This window comes from Dendrobates tinctorius, unplaced genomic scaffold, assembly GCF_039654945.1.
Source record: "Dendrobates tinctorius isolate UK_male_01 unplaced genomic scaffold, ASM3965494v1 ptg000004l, whole genome shotgun sequence".
NCBI classification, from domain to species: domain Eukaryota; kingdom Metazoa; phylum Chordata; class Amphibia; order Anura; family Dendrobatidae; genus Dendrobates; species Dendrobates tinctorius.
The window spans coordinates 46,366,567-46,384,085 of record NW_027361672.1 but is presented as its reverse complement, the minus strand read 5'-3'; the positions used below and the strand labels follow the sequence as shown (position 1 = coordinate 46,384,085).

The window sequence follows — 17,519 nt, the reverse complement described above, 5'->3', positions numbered from 1 at the left end:
ATTGGGGATTCTTTAAATGCATGGATCCCCTTCATTTGAGGTGGTGGTTGTCTGGTAAGTTTGGGCGATACCTGGCGATGGAACGTCTGGTTCACATTAACTGGACATTTGGGTGATACCCAGCGATGGAACGTCGGATTCATGTTAACTTGAGATTTGGGTGATACCTGGCGATGGAACGTCAGGATCAAAGTAACATAAGTTGGCGGGTAATACCCGGCGATGGAACGTCGGGTTCACATTAGTATGGGATTGGGTGATTCCCGGCGATGGAACGTCGGGATCACATGGTCAAGAGCACAACCCCTTCCCTCGGTGCTTCTGAGTTGAACGCGGCTAGGCATAAGGCTGGGGGAAAGGGGGAATGCCACTTGAAAAAAACCACCAGACCGGCATAACTTCGAGGACCTCACCAAATGTCTTTGATTACCCAGTAGGGGGTATTGGGTTAGGAGAAATCAACCTCTCCAGAGTCAAGGAAACTTTTGATGCTCGTGGTGCAGTAACCAACAAGTAGTATGCAAACATGAAAAAATATAATGTAGAAAGGCAGCACTCACTGTTTCCTGTAATGAAAAGAAGTCCTTTATTTCAATTCATACGGACATCCAAAGCGGCATAGCGGCGTGTGAGGGCAGATGGAAGGACGATGGCTGTTTCGCGCACAGGTGGCGCTTCTATGGTTAGAATAGGACCCGTAGAAGCGCCACCTGTGTGCGAAACGACCGTTGTCCTTCCATCTCTCCGCATATCTCCCCTCACATACCGGATATCCGTATGACTTGAAATAAAAGACTTCATTTCACCATAAGAAACAGCGAGTGCTGCCTTTTTATATTTTTTCATGTTTGACCTCCACAATCACCCGACCTCTTCCCAATTGAGATGGCCTTAGGCTACTTTCACACTTGCGTTTTTTTGCGCAGCGTTTTTGCACATAAATGTGCATGCGTTTTTCTTCCTATATTTAACATGGATGCGCATTGTCATGCGTTTGTACACTCATGCGGTATTTTGTAGTGTGCGCCCAGGCGCACAAAATGCATCCTGTTGCATTTTTCGTGCGTCCGACCTATCTACAAAAAACGCATGCGCACGAAATTCACCCAAAAACCCATTAAAGTCTATGGGAGTGCTGATGGTCATGCGCACGTCAGCGCAAAAAAAAGCATGCTTCTTTTTTTTTGCAAAAAACAAGAAAACGCATAAAAAACGCATGATACGTTTTTTATGTGCGTTTGCACTGCGCGCGCAGCGCAAAAAAACGCAAGTGTGAAAGTAGCCTTAGATGATGAGTTTGTCAGCAAAGGGAAGGTAAATACGTTAAACTCCTTCAAAACTGCTGGAAAGCCATGAAGCTGCTTGAGAGAATGCAATAAATATATATATATATATATATATATACACTCACTGGCCACTTTATTAGGTACACCTGTCCAACTGTGTGTTAAGACTTAATTTCTAATCAGCCAATCACATGGCGGCAACTCAGTGCATTTAGGCATGTAGACATGGTCAAGACAATCTCCTGCAGTTCAAACCGAGCATCAGTATGGGGAAGAAAGGTGATTTGAGTGCCTTTGAACGTGGCATGATTGTTGGTGCCAGAAGGGCTGGTCTGAGTATTTCAGAAACTGCTGATCTACTGGGATTTTCACGCACAACCATCTCTAGGGTTTACAGAGAATGGTCCGAAAAAGAAAAAAAATCCAGTGAGCGGCAGTTCTGTGGCCGGAAATGCCTTGTTGATGCCAGAGGTCAGAGGAGAATGGGCATACTGGTTCGAGCTGATAGAAAGGCAACAGTGACTCAAATTGCCACCCGTTACAACCAAGGTAGGCAGAAGAGCATCTCTGAACGCACAGTGCGTCGAACTTTGAGGCAGATGGGCTACAGAAGCAGAAGACCACACTGGGTACCACTCCTCTCAGCTAAGAACAGGCATCTGATGGCTACTTTCAGCAGGATAATGCGCCATGTCATAAAGCTCGAATCATCTCAGATTGGTTTCTTGAACATGACAATGAGTTCACTGTGCTCAAATGGCCTCCTCAGTCACCAGATCTCAATCCAATAGAGCATCTTTGGGATGTGGTGGAACGGGAGATTCGCATCAGGGATGTGCAGCCGACAAATCTGCGCCAACTGTGTGATGCCATCATGTCAATATGGTCCAAAATCTCTGAGGAATGCTTCCAGCACCTTGTTGAATCTCTGCCACGAAGAATTGAGGCAGTTCTGAAGGCAAAAGGGGGTCCAACCCGTTACTAGCATGGTGTACCTAATAAAGTGGCCAGTGAGTGTATATATATATATAGAAGGTCGCACTCTGCGAGATAATAGTGAAGATTTATTGACACATAATTACATGTCACGTCGGGGATGTGATAACAAGAGTGTCAAGTGGCTGACAACAGCCGTTTCGCGGACCCGTGGAAGCGCTCGAGTAGCGCGAAACGGCTGTTGTCAGCCACTTGACACTGTTGTTATCACATCCCCGACGTGACATGAAATTATGTGTCAATAAATCTTCACTATTATCTCGCAGAGTGCGACCTTCTTTCTTTGGAAACCACAAGTGATTTGTTATGAGGTCAAGCACCCGGGAATCCTCCATGTGAGCTCACCGCCTGCTGCAAGCCACGGATCCTAGCACGGTAACAGCGGTGCCGCCCGCTTCTTCTTTTTTATTATATATATATATATATATATATATATATATATATATATACACACACACACACACAGTATATACTCGAGCATAAGCTGACCCAAGTATAAGCCGGAGCAGCTACTTTTGCCACGGAAACCTGGGTAAGCTTATTGACTAAAGTTTAAGCCAGGTATGCATTGTCCCCTCATCCTTGTCCTGGTATCCATGGGTCCTCCGTCCCTGTCATTGTATGCATGCCTTCCCGTCGCTTTTTTATTGTATGCATGGCTCCCCCGTCCTTGACATTGTATGCATGCCTCCCCCGTCCCTGACATTGTATGCATGCCTCCCCCGTCCCTGACATTGTATGCATGCCTTCCCGATCCTGTCCCTAATTGCATGGCACCATCGTTTGTCTCTGTATGCATGACTCCCCCATCCCGTCCTTGTATGCATGGCTCCTTATCCCCTATCCCTGTTTGCATGTTTCCTATTGAAAAAAAAACAAAAAAACATCCTACTCACCCACCTGTGCTCCCTGGGTGCTGGCACTGCATCTCGTTCCGGCCGCCGGCACCCGCAACTCTTCCTGCCGAGCGGTCACGTGGAACCGCTAATTAAGGTAGTTTCTTAGCGAGTTATGCTGCCCTTAATTTCTATGAACACATTACACTGCAGATATTAAATATATTTATTGTGAGTAATATTTCATTTCAATAAAATAGATTTTAAAAGGTATTGTAGAAAAGAATTAGCATTTTCAATAATTTACTAATATTTACATTACAATGTGCGAGCTGTTGGTACACAGAGCTGATAATAATATGCAGCAAATGCATCTACATCCATCACAGGTAACTTCATACCAGCAAAGCCCTATACCAAATAATGAATGAAAACGGTGGAATGTAGATGCTGCAAGTGTGACCCCATCGGCTGATGCTTGCTCCCATCTCACGTACATTTCGCATATTCTCAACATACCGATGGCTGCAGTTTCACAACATACATAATGGACAAACGTGGTCTTCATTTTGACTCCCCCCAATACACATAAAAATATACCCCAAACAATCTAGCACATTTTCAGCTGTTGAGGAACATTTCTTGATCTTGATGTTCTAAGCAGTCATCTCTTTGTAATATTTGTGCTTTGGAGACCTCAACATACTTCACGGGCTGTGATACAAGTGACACAATACACATGAACTGCTGCTGGTGTCTAGATTCTTGGACCAAAGTGAACAGGCCCGAAATGATGAACATGCACTATACGTGTAGACTCTACGTTCATGCGGCAATAGGCTAGGTGAGTATTGTTACGTGGATATTAAGAACAAGCAACGGCCTTCTGGCTCCGGTTCCCATTAAGGCATCTTGTAAATCTGCAGAAGTTCCATTTGCTGAGATCCGTGTACTAGTTGCTTAAGAGCATTGCATTTTAGAGTTTGTAAAAGGCCACAGGAATAGCAGCACTCAAGAGACATCACCATCATGGCAAATAAATCTTTGCAGGTTCTTGACAGCTTCAGTCTAAAATGTCTGTTTCAAATGGAACCAGATGGTAGTAGGACAAATTCGTAACATAAGCTGTAGGGTCATCAGTATCCTCGGCCTCCGGAGGAAAATCTGTTCCGTTTCCAAATCTACAAGAAAGGACAAATGGAGAAGAGAATCAGACTGGAAAATTTCACTGAAAGTTATGGATCTATTATGGATGGCATCATTTTCCAGGTACACTGATGTGCATGGATCTCCATAATGCCTTTATCAATGATTTTAGTATTTGTGTATTGATTTTCATAACAATAAATTCCATAACTGTAAATGCTGAATTTAATAGAGGGGTGTCAATAGAGCAATGTCGGAGACGCCTGCCATGGTGGGAATAGGAGCTACTGACTCTTGTGTGTCACTATAAATATGTGTTGTAGTGGTGGTTAAAGTAAGCTTGAGAACCCCCCACAATATTGTCTTGCCCATAAGAACCAATAGAGCGTGGCATTATAAACCTTGGACCTGTACATTATATTCTTCCTTGTTTTCAGGTATTGTTGAGGTATGAACTTGGTGGTGGAATCCAAGTCCATAAAGTACAATCTGTACTCTGGACCACGGTGCTCAGGAACCAGGATCCATCTGTCTTCTACTAAAAGTAGAATAAGTTCTAACAGTATTTCAAGGGGACATTTATGAGGTATCAATAGAATAACTCATATTTCTTTGACATGTGGGTCCTGCTTCCATCAAAAGTAGGCACCGACTTGCCAACCTCTTTCCATTTATTTTTACGGAAATTTTGAAAACAGCCATGTGAGCATAGATATGGAGTGAATGTCCAGAATAAAAATAGAACTGTAAGAATATGATCAATCAGCAGGTTATAATAATCAATAAGTAGACTGATAGCTACTATAAGATAATTGTTTCTTTATCCTAAATGGATGTACCTGTACATCTGCTCTATGGTCTGTAATTGTGAAGGGGGCTCAGGACTAGATGCGGCTGGGCTATACAGCCGATATCTTTAGTAGCAGTTACCATTGTTACCTCAGATGCTGCTCTTTAAAGGGAATCTGTCAGCAGTTTTTTGCTATGCAATCTGAGGGCAGAATGAAGTAGGGGCTGAGACACTGATTTTATTGATGTGACACTTGTTAAGGCTAGTTTCACACTTGCTTTTTTTTGCAGCGCGTTTTTCCCGCAAAAAAACGCATTGAAAAAACGCATACAAAAGCATACAACTGCTGCGGTTTTTTCAAGCATTTTTATGAGCATGCATGAAAAAAACGCAGCGTTTTTATGCGTTTGTATGCGTTTTTAGTGCGTTTTTACCGCGTTTGCGTTTTTTTCCAACATTAGGTGGCCCCTCACACTAACCCAAACCATGACTTTACTAACCCTAACCCTGACCCTAACCCTAACCCTTAACCAAATCATACTTAACCCTAACCCAAACCCTAAACCCTAACTAACCCTAACCCTAACCCTGACCCTAACCCTGACCCTAACCCTTAACAAAACCATACTTAACCCTAACCCTGACCCTAACCCTGACCCTAACCCTGACCCTAACCCTTAACCAAACCATACTTAACCCTAATCCTGACCCTAACCCTGACCCTAACCCTTAACAAAACCATACTTAACCCTAACCCTAACCCTGACCCTTAACCAAACCATACTTAACCCTAATCCTGACCCTAAACCTGACCCTAACCCTTAACAAAACCATACTTAACCCTAACCCTGACCCTAACCCTAACCCTGACCCTAACCCTGACCCTAACCCTTAACCAAACCATACTTAACCCTAATCCTGACCCTAACCCTGACCCTAACCCTTAACCAAACCATACTTAACCCTAACCCTGACCCCAACCCTGACCCTGACCCTAACCCTAACCCTAAACCCCCTTAACTAACCCTAACTCTAACCCAAACCCCTAAATTCCATGGTTAAAAAAAAAAAACGCATATGCAAAAAAACGCATACATGAGCATGCCAGTGCGCACATATGCGCATCCATAGGCTATAATGGCCATTTTTAGCGCAAAACGTGCGCATATGTGCGCATGCGCTTTTTTGCAGGGCCAAAAAATGCAACATGCTGCGTCTGGAAAATACAAACGCACACCCCAAAAAAACGCAGCGCATGAAAATCGCATACATGCGCTTACAAGCGCGCAGGTATGCGCACCCATGTTAAATATAGGGGAAAAAACGCATGCGCACATATGCGTTTTTTTCCAGCGCTAAAAAACGCAAATGTGAAACCAGCCTAAGCTGTGTGCTGTTTTTTCAATACAATGAGTATTTTATTAACACTGCCGGACTACTTGCCTGAATGCCAGATAGATGGTCCAACCACGCCCCTAGTAATGAATAGCAGCTTACTGTCAATATACACAGAAGCTTTCTGAGTTCTGCTATATCTAAAAGGTTTGACTGTGTCACAGCTCCTGCATCCAATAAACTAAGTGATACATTGCTGGAATCAGGGTCTCTTTCTCTACATTATGCTACTCTCAGATGAGGTAGCGAAAATCTGCTGACAGATTCCCTTTAATCATTCAGATGCCATGTTAAATTAAGCAATCACCAGTGCATTCACAAGGTGCCAATGGATTACCATGGCAGTAGGAAGCCTGCTGAATGCCCTCTTGGCTGCCATCTTGGTACTAATGTGATTCATAGAACTTAGACAAGAATTTACATTATGTGCTGCAATACTGTGGTACTACTATATACACTGATCTGATAATAATGACCGATCATCTGTAATAGCTAAAGAAGCAAGACTTACATGTCAAATACTAGGTGTGGATAGTGGCATCCATCATCTGACCAGTAACCACCATTACTCAAACACTTTACTGACATTAGATGCCTTTTAATTAAAATGTTCTCTGCTGCTATATGCAGCCATAAAATAAATAAGCCATTGCCCAATAGCTGTAATTGTTTAGGCGATACATGTTTAGCATAGGGAATCTGAATAAATGCTTAGTATACAAGTGCGGTGAATTGGCCAAGTGAAGGCGGTAATCAGGGCATGATGTCATGATGACAATTTGGACCTACAGTTGTGGCCAAAAGTATTGACACCCCTGCAATTCTGTCAGATAATGCTCAGTTTCTTCCTGAAAATGATTGCAATCACAAATTCTTTGGTATTATTATCTTCATTTAATTTGTCTTAAATGAAAAAACACAAAAGAGAATGAAGCAAAAAGCAAAACATTGATCAATTCACACAAAACTCCAAAAATGGGCCAGACAAAAGTATTGGCACCCTCAGCCTAATACTTGGTTGCACAACCTTTAGCCAAAATAACTGCGACCAACCGCTTCCGGTAACCATCAATGAGTTTCTTACAATGCTCTGCTGGAATTTTAGACCATTCTTCTTTGGCAAACTGCTCCAGGTCCCTGATATTAGAAGGGTGCCTTCTCCAAACTGCCATTTTTAGATCTCTCCACAAGTGTTCTATGGGATTCAGGTCTGGACTCATTGCTCGCCACCTTAGAAGTCTCCAGTGCTTTCTCTCAAACCATTTTCTAGTGCTTTTTGAAGTGTGTTTTGGGTCATTGTCCTACTGGAAGACCCATGACCTCTGAGGGAGACCAAGCTTTCTCACACTGGGCCCTACATTATGCTGCAAAATTTGTTGGTAGACTTCAGACTTCATAATGCCATGCACACGGTCAAGCAGTCCAGTGCCAGAGGCAGCAAAGCAACCCCAAAACATCAGGGAACCTCCGCCATGTTTGACTGTAGGGACCGTGTTCTTTTCTTTGAATGCCTCTTTTTTTTCTCCTGTAAACTCTATGTTTTTGCCTTTGCCCAAAAAGCTCTACTTTTATCTCATCTGACCAGAGAACATTCTTCCAAAACGTTTTAGGCTTTTTCAGGTAAGTTTTGGCAAACTCCAGCCTGGCTTTTTTATGTCTCGGGGTAAGAAGTGGGGTCTTCCTGGGTCTCCTACCATACAGTCCCTTTTCATTCAGACGCCGATGGATAGTACGGGTTGACACTGTTGTACCCTCGGACTGCAGGGCAGCTTGAACTTGTTTGGATGTTAGTCGAGGTTCTTTATCCAACATCCGCACAATCTTGCGTTGAAATCTCTTGTCAATTTTTCTTTTCCGTCCACATCTAGGGAGGTTAGCCATAGTGCCATGGGCTTTAAACTTCTTGATGACACTGCGCACGGTAGACACAGGAACATTCAGGTCTTTGGAGATGGACTTGTAGCCTTGAGATTGCTCATGCTTCCTCACAATTTGGTTTCTCAAGTCCTCAGACAGTTCTTTGGTCTTCTTTCTTTTCTCCATGCTCAAAGTGGTACACACAAGGACACAGGACAGAGGTTGAGTCAACTTTAATCCATGTCAACTGGCTGAAGTGTGATTTAGTTATTGCCAACACCTGTTAGGTGCCACAGGTAAGTTACAGGTGCTATTAATTACACAAATTAGAGAAGCATCACATGAGTTTTCGAACAGTGCCAATACTTTTGTCCACCCTCTTTATGTTTGGTGTGGAATTATATCCAATTTGGCTTTAGGACAATTCTTTTTGTGTTTATTCATTTAAGACAAATTAAATGAAGATAATAATACCAAAGAATTTGTGTTTGCAATAATTTTCAGGAAGAAACTGAGTATTATCTGACAGAATTGCAGGGGTGTCATTACTTTTGGCCACAACTGTATACATAGAGTTAAGCGAATATGTTCGGATTCGGTCATCGAATATGAATTTGTCACATTCGTGCCATATTGCTACTCAATTCGCGCCGAATTTATGTTTGATGATCGGTTGCGAACATATTCGCTCATTTACACTCCCATTGACTTCAATGACGTTCAGCGAATATTGCAAAAATAATATTCTCCGCAGATTGGAATCAGAACCGAATTTAGAAAAATTTGCTCAACTCTACCTATATACTATAAATGAAGGATGCCATTTGCATTCCCTTTATCCGCAGTGCACTATATTGGCATATTTTACAATATTTCCATCACACTGTCTCATTTACCATAAATTCATCATGCAGATACAAATAGCAGTGAAAACTTCTGTCTGACTTGGAAATACAAAGTTGTTTGTTAAGGCTACTTTCACACATCCGGTGTGTGGGGTCCGGCGGCGTGCGGCGAAAAGCCGGGCCGCCGGATCCGGCCTGCAGCCGTGACACCGGATGTGTATGCGGCGAGACATACGGCTCGGACATGATTTAAAGGAGCCGCAGGAGGAGGTGGACAGAGGCAGCTGCTGAGAGACAGCTGCTGAAAGGGAGGTGAGGGGAGGGGAGGAGAGGAGACAGAGGAGAGGGGAGGGGAGGGGAGAGGAGAGGGGGGTGGAGAGAGAGACATGGGGGGTTAACATTAGTGTCCAGGCAAGAGAATCTCTCTCTCTTGCCGGGCACTTGTGGGGTTAACCCCACAGAGAGATCTCTCTCTCTCACCCAGACACTGTGAGTGTTAACCCCACAAGTGCCCGGCGAGAGAGATCTCTCACAAGTGTCCGGGTGACAGAGAGAGTTCTCTCTCTCTCTCGCCAGGCACTTGTGGGGTTAACATTCACAGAGTCCGGGCATGCGCTGTGGAAAAAGCCGGTCCGGCGCTGACAAAAAACGTTGCAGAGAACGTTTTTTGCAGATGCCGGACGGCTAATTTTTGCCGTGTCCGGCAGCAACCGGACACGACGCATAACCATCCGGCACGATGCGGCGACCATGAAAGCTTATGGGACAAAACTGGATCCGGTGCTGGATCCGGTTATGAAAAATTTCGCCGCTTCGTGCCGGATTACAAAAACCGGATGTGTGAAAGAGGCCTAAGAGAAAACCCCAACTTCATTATTTAACTAAGACAGGGAATAAATATAGAACTATGTCTATAAAACAGAAGAGAATCCATGTGGGCTGTGTAAAAAAAACCTAGATGTCTACACTTAACACTCATCATAGAAGCTGTTATGAGAACAATCTGGAGAAGAATCCGTGTGAGCTGCCGTACTCGTCCGCCTGAAATCTAGACGGGATTACGTATAAGGCTTCTATGAATGATACTCGTGCTTGATATCTAAACTGTGATTCACAAAAGAGGTAAATTACATGAATCGGTATTACTTACAGTATGAACAGCATGGGCCGCATTTATCAACATACTGTATTTACACCAATTTTAAGTGTAAACTATGAAATTCTTACAAATTATCACATACCAAAATGTAGGTTTTTTTACACCATATTTGCTAAAAGAGAAAACTGTAGATATGGCCACAATGGAATGGCAGTGGTCTTCATTTTGACGATATATTAAATTTAATCCCTTAAACCCAAAGCTTTTTATCATTTTTGCTTTTTCGTTTTTCGCTCCCTTCCTTCCCAGAGCCATAATTTTTCTATTTTTCCGTCAATATGGCCGTGTGAGGGCTTATTTTTTGCGGGGCGAGTTGTACTTTTGAACGACTTCATTGGTTTCATCATGTCGTGTACTAGAAAACGGGAAAAAAATTCCAAGAGTGGTGAAATTGCAAAAAAAAAAGTGCAATCACACACTTGTGTTTTGTTTGGCTTATTTACTAGGTTCACTAAATGCTAAAACTGACCTGCCATTATGATTCTCCAGGTCATTACAAGTCCGAACATATCCAGGTTCTTTTTTATCTAAGTGGTAAAAAAAATTCCAAACTTTGCTAAAAAAAAAAAAAAAAAAAAAAAAGTGCCTTTTTCCGATGCCCGTAGCGTAGCGTCTACATTTATCGTGATCTCGGGTTGGGTGAGCATTTGACAGCGGCATTTAACTGGATCGTGATTCCACCCACGGCTATTGCGGGCACATGTCAGCTGTTTAAAACAGCTGACATATCCCAGAAGAGATGCGGGCTCACTGCCCACATCAAAGGGACGGAGTCCAACATCGGCGTACTTTTACGCCCAATGTCGGAAAGGAGTTAAATAAGCCCAGTATGAGCAGGTTAAACTGCCCCCAACATGGAGTAGTGGTTGTAGAGATTAAAAAAACATAATTTTATTTTTTTAATTTCTCCTCTCTATTGCAGAGATATTAGCTTGTTTGCCCCCTTCCTGATTTCATATTCTTTGGCATGTTTGTCACACTTAAATGTTTCAGATCAGCAAACAAATTTAAAACATTAGACAAAGATAACACAAGTAATCACAAAATGCAGTTTTAAATTAAGGGAAAAAGAAATCCAAACCTACAGGGCCCTGTGTGAAAAGTGATTGCCCCCTAAACCTAATAACTGGTTGGGCCACCCTTAGCAGCAACAACTGCACTTAAGCATTTGTAATAACTGGCAATTAGTCTTTTACAATGCTCTGGAGGAATTCTGGCCCACTTATCTTTGCACAAATGTTGTAATTCAGCCACATTGGAGGATTTCTGAGCATGAACCGCCTCTATAAGGTCATGCCACAGCAACTCAATCGGATTAAGGTCAGGACTTTGACTAGGCCACTCCAAAGTCTTAATTTTGTTTTTCTTAAGCCATTCAGAGGTGGACTTGCGGAGTGTGTTTCGGATCATTGTCCTGCTGCAGATCCCAAGTGTGCTCCAGCTTGAGGCCACAAACAGTTAGCCGGAAATTCTCCTTCAGGATTTTTTGGAAGACAGCAGAATTCATGGTTCCATTTATCATAGCAAGTCTTCCAGGTTCTGAAGCAGCAAAACAGCCCCAGACCACCACACTACCACCACCACATTTTACTGTTGGAATGATGTTCCTTTTCTAAAATGCTGTTTTAGGTTATGTGCGCACGTTGCGTATTTGCTTTCAGAAATTTCTGCAAGGTTTCTGCATCTCTTGGAAGAAAAACGCAGTGGAAAATCCACGCGTTTTTTATGCATTTTTTGATGCGGTTTTTCATGGGTTTTTTTCATGCGTTTTTGTAAATCCATAGAGCTGAATAAAGATATATTAAAAAAAAAAAAAAAAAAGAGAATTGTGATGTAATTTCCTTGTTCAACCTCTTCTTTTTCATTCTCCATTGATGACCATAATGTCATTACATACCATGTTCAAATTTATAAATGTTTACACACACAAAAAACAAATATAAGTGAACATATAAATAAATATATACCGTATATACTCGTGTATAAGCCGACCCGAGTATAAGCCAACCCCCCTAATTTTGCCACAAATAAATGGGAAAACTTATTGACTCGCGTATAAGCCTAGGGTGGAAAATGCAGCAGCTACTGGTAAATTTCAAAAATAAAAATAGATACCAATAAAAGTAAAATTAATTGAGACATCAGTAGGTTAAATGTTTTTGAATATTTATTTTAAATCAGGAGTCCCATATAATGCTCCATACAGTTCATGATAGCCCCATAAGATGCTCCATACAAAATACACCCCATATAATACTGCACAAAGGTTAATAATGGCCCCATAGATATATATGCCCCATATGCTGCTCCATAAAGGTTATGGCCCCATAAGATGCTCCATACATTATGCCCCCATAAGATGCTCCATAGATTATGCCCCCATAAGATGCTCATATATATATGTGCCCCATATGCTGCTCCCTAAAGGTTATGGCCCCATAAGATGCTCCATACATTATGCCCCCATAAGATGCTCCATAGATTATGCCCCCATAAGATGCTCCATAGAATATGCCCCATAAGATGCTCCAAAGTTTATGCCCCCATATACTGCACCATAGATTATGCCCCGATAAAATGCTCCATATATTATGCCCCCATATGCTGCTGCAAATTTTAAAATAATAACATACTCACCTCTCTGTCGCTGGGGGCCTGGTGCCAGTGTCACCGCTGGCTCTGGCACCTGAGATATTCACCTGTCCCCGATCCAACGCTGCTCGCCGCTGTCTTCCGGGTCCCCTGTCAGTAACTGTTCAGGCAGCAGAGGGCGCGGCGCACACTAACTACATCATCGCGCCCTCTGCTGCCTGAACGTCACTGATAGAGGACGCGGCAGACAGGCGAGCAGCGTTGAAATGGGGACAGGTGAATACTGCATATACTTACCCCCTCCTGGCGCGGTCTCTGCAGCCCCTTCTCCCATGGTCTCCGGCAGCTCTTCCTTCAGCGGTCACGTGGTACCGCTCATTAAAGTCATGAATATGCGCAGAGACCGCAGCGGGGGGCCTGCAGAGACCGCGCCAGGGGGGTCAGTATGATCTGACACCCCCGCTCCCCCTCCGAACTCCTGGCGTATATGACTCGCGTATAAGTCGAGGGAGACTTTCAGCCTCAAAAAATGGGCTCAAAATCTTGGCTTATACGCGAATATTATATATATATATATATATATATATATATATATATATATATATATTTATATTACCAAGCCCGAGGTTTAGTAATGAACAGATGTCAGCCAGATACCCTCATTAATAAAACCGTACATAAAGAGTTAAATAAAGACGCACACACACCAGCCTATGTAGGAGTATTAACATAATTAACCTACATGTGCTGTAGCAAAACAGCAACTTCAGAAATCTGCGTGAAACACAATATCTGTTTATATTTTGAAAAAAAAAAATTGTGTGGGCTCCCGCATAATTTTCATAACCAGCAGAGGGAAAGCTGACGGCTGATGTTATACTTCTGGGAAGGAGCCAATAGCCATAAAGGTTCCCAGGCTGTTAATATCAGCTCACAGATGTTTGCTTAGCCTTTACTGGCTAGTTTACAGGGGAACCCCAGAAAAAAATTGACAAGCAGTCCTCCTATAAAATCGAACCAGCAAAGGCTAGGCAGACAACTGCGGGCTAATATTAATAGCCTGGGAAGGGGTCATGTATATTGGCACCCCCGAGGCTAAAAACATCAGCTCTCAGCCACACCAGAAATGGCGCATCTTATAGATGCGACAATTCTGACACTTAGTCTCGCTCTTCCCACTTGCCCTGTAGCGGTGGCAAGTGGGGTTCATATTTGTGGGGTTGATGTCACCTTTGTATTGTCATGTGATATCAAGCCCACAGGTTAGTAATGGAGAGACATCTATAAGACACCTATCCATTACTAATCCTATAGTTATATGGTAAATAAACACAGCCAGAATAAAGTTCTTTATCTGAAATAATTACAGACTACTTTATTGAATCTAAATGAACCATACTTACTGAATGCCTAATCCCCGACGTCTTCGTCTCCTGCAAACAATCAAAAAATAATAAATCAACACATAACACTATCCTGTCCGACATAGTCCATTTAATATTGAGTGTCCTGCCGTGATCTCACGTGTAGAACTGCCACATTGGGAGATGTAACTACTTTCCCCGACCTCAGGCGATACACTGCGGGAGCGATTACCGCCTGTCAGTGTATCACTGGACTGCGGTGAGAGTTCACCGGAGTTCATCAGCTCCGGTGCTCTCACGGCACTACCGCTGTGTGAGAACTTTCTCACGCAGCGGTACCGCAGGTGAGAGCATGGGAGCTGATCAGCTGATGTACTCCGGTGAACTCTCACGGCGGCTCACTGATACACAGCGGGAGTGATTACCTCCTGTCAATGCATCGCCAGCGGCAGGGTGACATCGATGGAGACACTCGGTATTAAGTTGACTACAGAGGACAGGGAGTATATGTTGGTGTAATATTTTTGATCGCTTGCAGAAGACGCGGGGGTCAGGGATTAAGTGTTCGGTGAGTATGTATATTGAATGTGAATATGTCTTGTTTGTGATTATGTCATTGTTTTGATTTTTTTACAATTGAACTTAGGCCGCGAATGATGAGACTATTCTCTCCCATCATCGGCTCATGCTGTCTCTGTTATATGTGACAGCAGACATAGCAGGATGGGAGTAGTAGTCCCATCAGACGATGCCTAAGTACAATCACTATGGGCTGTTCGTTGCATGGGTACACACACACACACACACACAGATACCCGCAGACAGAAACCCGCAGACAGACACATGCAGGCAGACACACACATATTCCTCGCTCACATATTATCCGCTTACACATATATTCTCCGCCCACACACTCTTCCTCCTTCTGACATCACTTCCTTTGACAATTCCGCTCCGTTTTTGGCAGCAAATCCGCAAACCTTTTTACGCCTGCATTTTTTCTGCAGATTTGATTGACTCAATTGAAGTCAATGAGTCAAAGACGCTGCAGAAACGCAAAAAGAATTGACAAGCTGCAGAAAATAAAACTCTACAAATATGGACGGAAATTTACGCATCATGTGCACAACACTTCAGGATTGTCATTGCATTACTTTGCTTTAGTATTCCATTGCGTTTTTTGTGCATTTCCGCGCGTAAAACAACGCCGCCAAAATGCATCAAAAATGCATCGTGTGCACATAGCCTAACTTATACACCAGATGTAATGGGACATACACCTACCAAAAAGTTCAACTTTTGTCTCGTCAGTCCACAGAGTTTTCTCCCAAAAAACGTTCTTATTGCTCAGCAGTGGTTTCTGTCTTGGAACTCTGCCATGCAGGACTTTTTTGCCTAGTCTCTTTCTTATGGTGGACTCATGAACACTGACCTTAACTGAGGTAAGTGCGGCCTGCAGTTCGTGGATGGTGTTGTGGGGTCTTTTGTGACCTCTTGGATGAGTCGTTGCTCTTGGGGTAATTTTGGTTGGATGCTCTTCCTGAGAAGGTTCACCAATGTTTCCATGTTTTAGAATTTGTGGATAATGGCTCTCACTGTGGTTTGCTGGAGTTCCAAAGCTTTAGAAATGGCTTTATAAAGCCTGTTTCACACATCAGTTTTTGTCCATCAGTCAAGGTCCGCCGTTTTGCAAAAAAAAAAACGGATCCGCCATTTTGCTTGGTGGATCCGTTTTTTTCCCATTGAGTTGCATTACCGGCGGATCTTGACGGATGGCCATCCGTTGGATCCGTTTTTTGGCGGATCCGCCAAAATTTTGACGTCCACCGACACGCCCGAACGGAGCATGTAACGTTTTTTCGGGCGGCAGGATCCGCACTTCTCACTGCGCATGGCTGAAAGACTTCACTCAGCCTGAAATTTAACCCTAAAGTCTGTTCTGGCGGCTGGAAAAAATATCTCTCTCGCTTTCTCTCTCCTTCCCCAGGCAGCGGTACCATTAAAATTCTTCCTTTCACGGATCCGTTAAAATAATGGTCCAGTGACAAACGTTGTGGTCAGTTCAGAAACGGATCCGCTATCCGCCATTTTAGCGGATTTTGACTTAACACAAAATCTGATGTGTGAAACAGGCCTTACCTTTTCCAGACTGATAAATCTCAATTCCTTTTTTTCTCATTTGTCAAGAATTTCTTTGGCTCGCGGCATGATGTCCTTTTGAGGATATTTTGGTCTATTTCACTTTATCAGGCAGGTCTTATTTAAGTGATTTTTTTGATTTAGAACAGTTGAGGCAGTAATGTGGTCAGCGTGTGACTAGGGAATTTGAACGCAGCTTCCCAAAGATGTGATAAACCAGTTAATTTATGTTTTGGGGAGGGAGTGGAATCACTTTTTCACACAGGGCCCTGTAGATTTCTTTTTCCCTTAATAATAAAAGGCCTTCATTTAAAAACTGCATATTATGTTTACTTGTGTAATCTTTGTCTAATATTTAAATTTGATTGGTTATCTGAAACATTTAAGTGTAACAAACATGAGAAAGAACAGGAAATCAGGAAGGGGGCAAATACTTTTTCACACAACTGTAGCTTAGAACAGATTTCTCAGTGTGAGACATGTAATGACAGACAGTTTGCTCTCCTCACTACAGAGCTGTATGCTGTCAATTCAGCTATATCCCCCTCCTGACTGCCAAGAGATGAAAGCTGAAAACAAAAGAAAAACAGAAACATCAGCTCACTGGGTAGGAAAACATCTCAAAGTAGGGTGCGATGCACGGCAGTCTCAGGCCGGTTGTATGAATCATGAGAAAGGAGAAAAATACCAGCATACGCAAAAATCAGTAAAGAAAAACAATAAATTCATTACAGTAAGTAAAAATCCAATGGAGAGAATAAAAATACATACCACAGATGAGACACCAGGTCTACGCATTTCACAGAGACTATATTTTAGTCTTGATAGTCAAGATTAAAAGATAGTCATCTCGAAACGAGTAGACCCGTTGTCTCATAGCCGCTATTCACAGTCGCCGGTTCTCACGGAGTGCAACGTGAATCGCGACTCTGATAAGCGGTGACGTCAGTAACATTACTGCTCTACACAGTCATCAAGTCTCGCTGAGCGCAGAGTAAGATTCACAGATTCAGGGAACGTTATGTGTAGTGCTGGACTACGTCGGACCTGTGGGAGAACTTTTTTATAATAAATTGGTGAACGAGGGACAATGTCTTGTTTTTATTTCTCTCTT

The 17,519-nt window shown here is 42.9% G+C and overlaps 1 protein-coding gene across 2 annotated transcripts in view; it reads right to left on the bottom strand.

The window, feature by feature from the left end:
- Positions 1-3,326: 3,326 nt before the first annotated feature.
- Positions 3,327-17,519, bottom strand: part of PXDC1 (PX domain containing 1) — a 70,619-nt gene continuing 56,426 nt past the window's right edge. The window contains exons 5-6 of one of the 2 annotated variants that reach the window (XM_073567588.1): positions 14,306-14,335; positions 3,327-4,299 (exon numbers count right to left, since the gene is read on the bottom strand). In XM_073567588.1, the coding sequence (XP_073423689.1) occupies positions 4,182-4,299; positions 14,306-14,335 (148 nt within the window). In that variant the 3' untranslated portion in view covers positions 3,327-4,181. The remainder of the gene's footprint in view (positions 4,300-14,305; positions 14,336-17,519) is intronic. The other variant, XM_073567595.1, reaches the window with a different exon arrangement.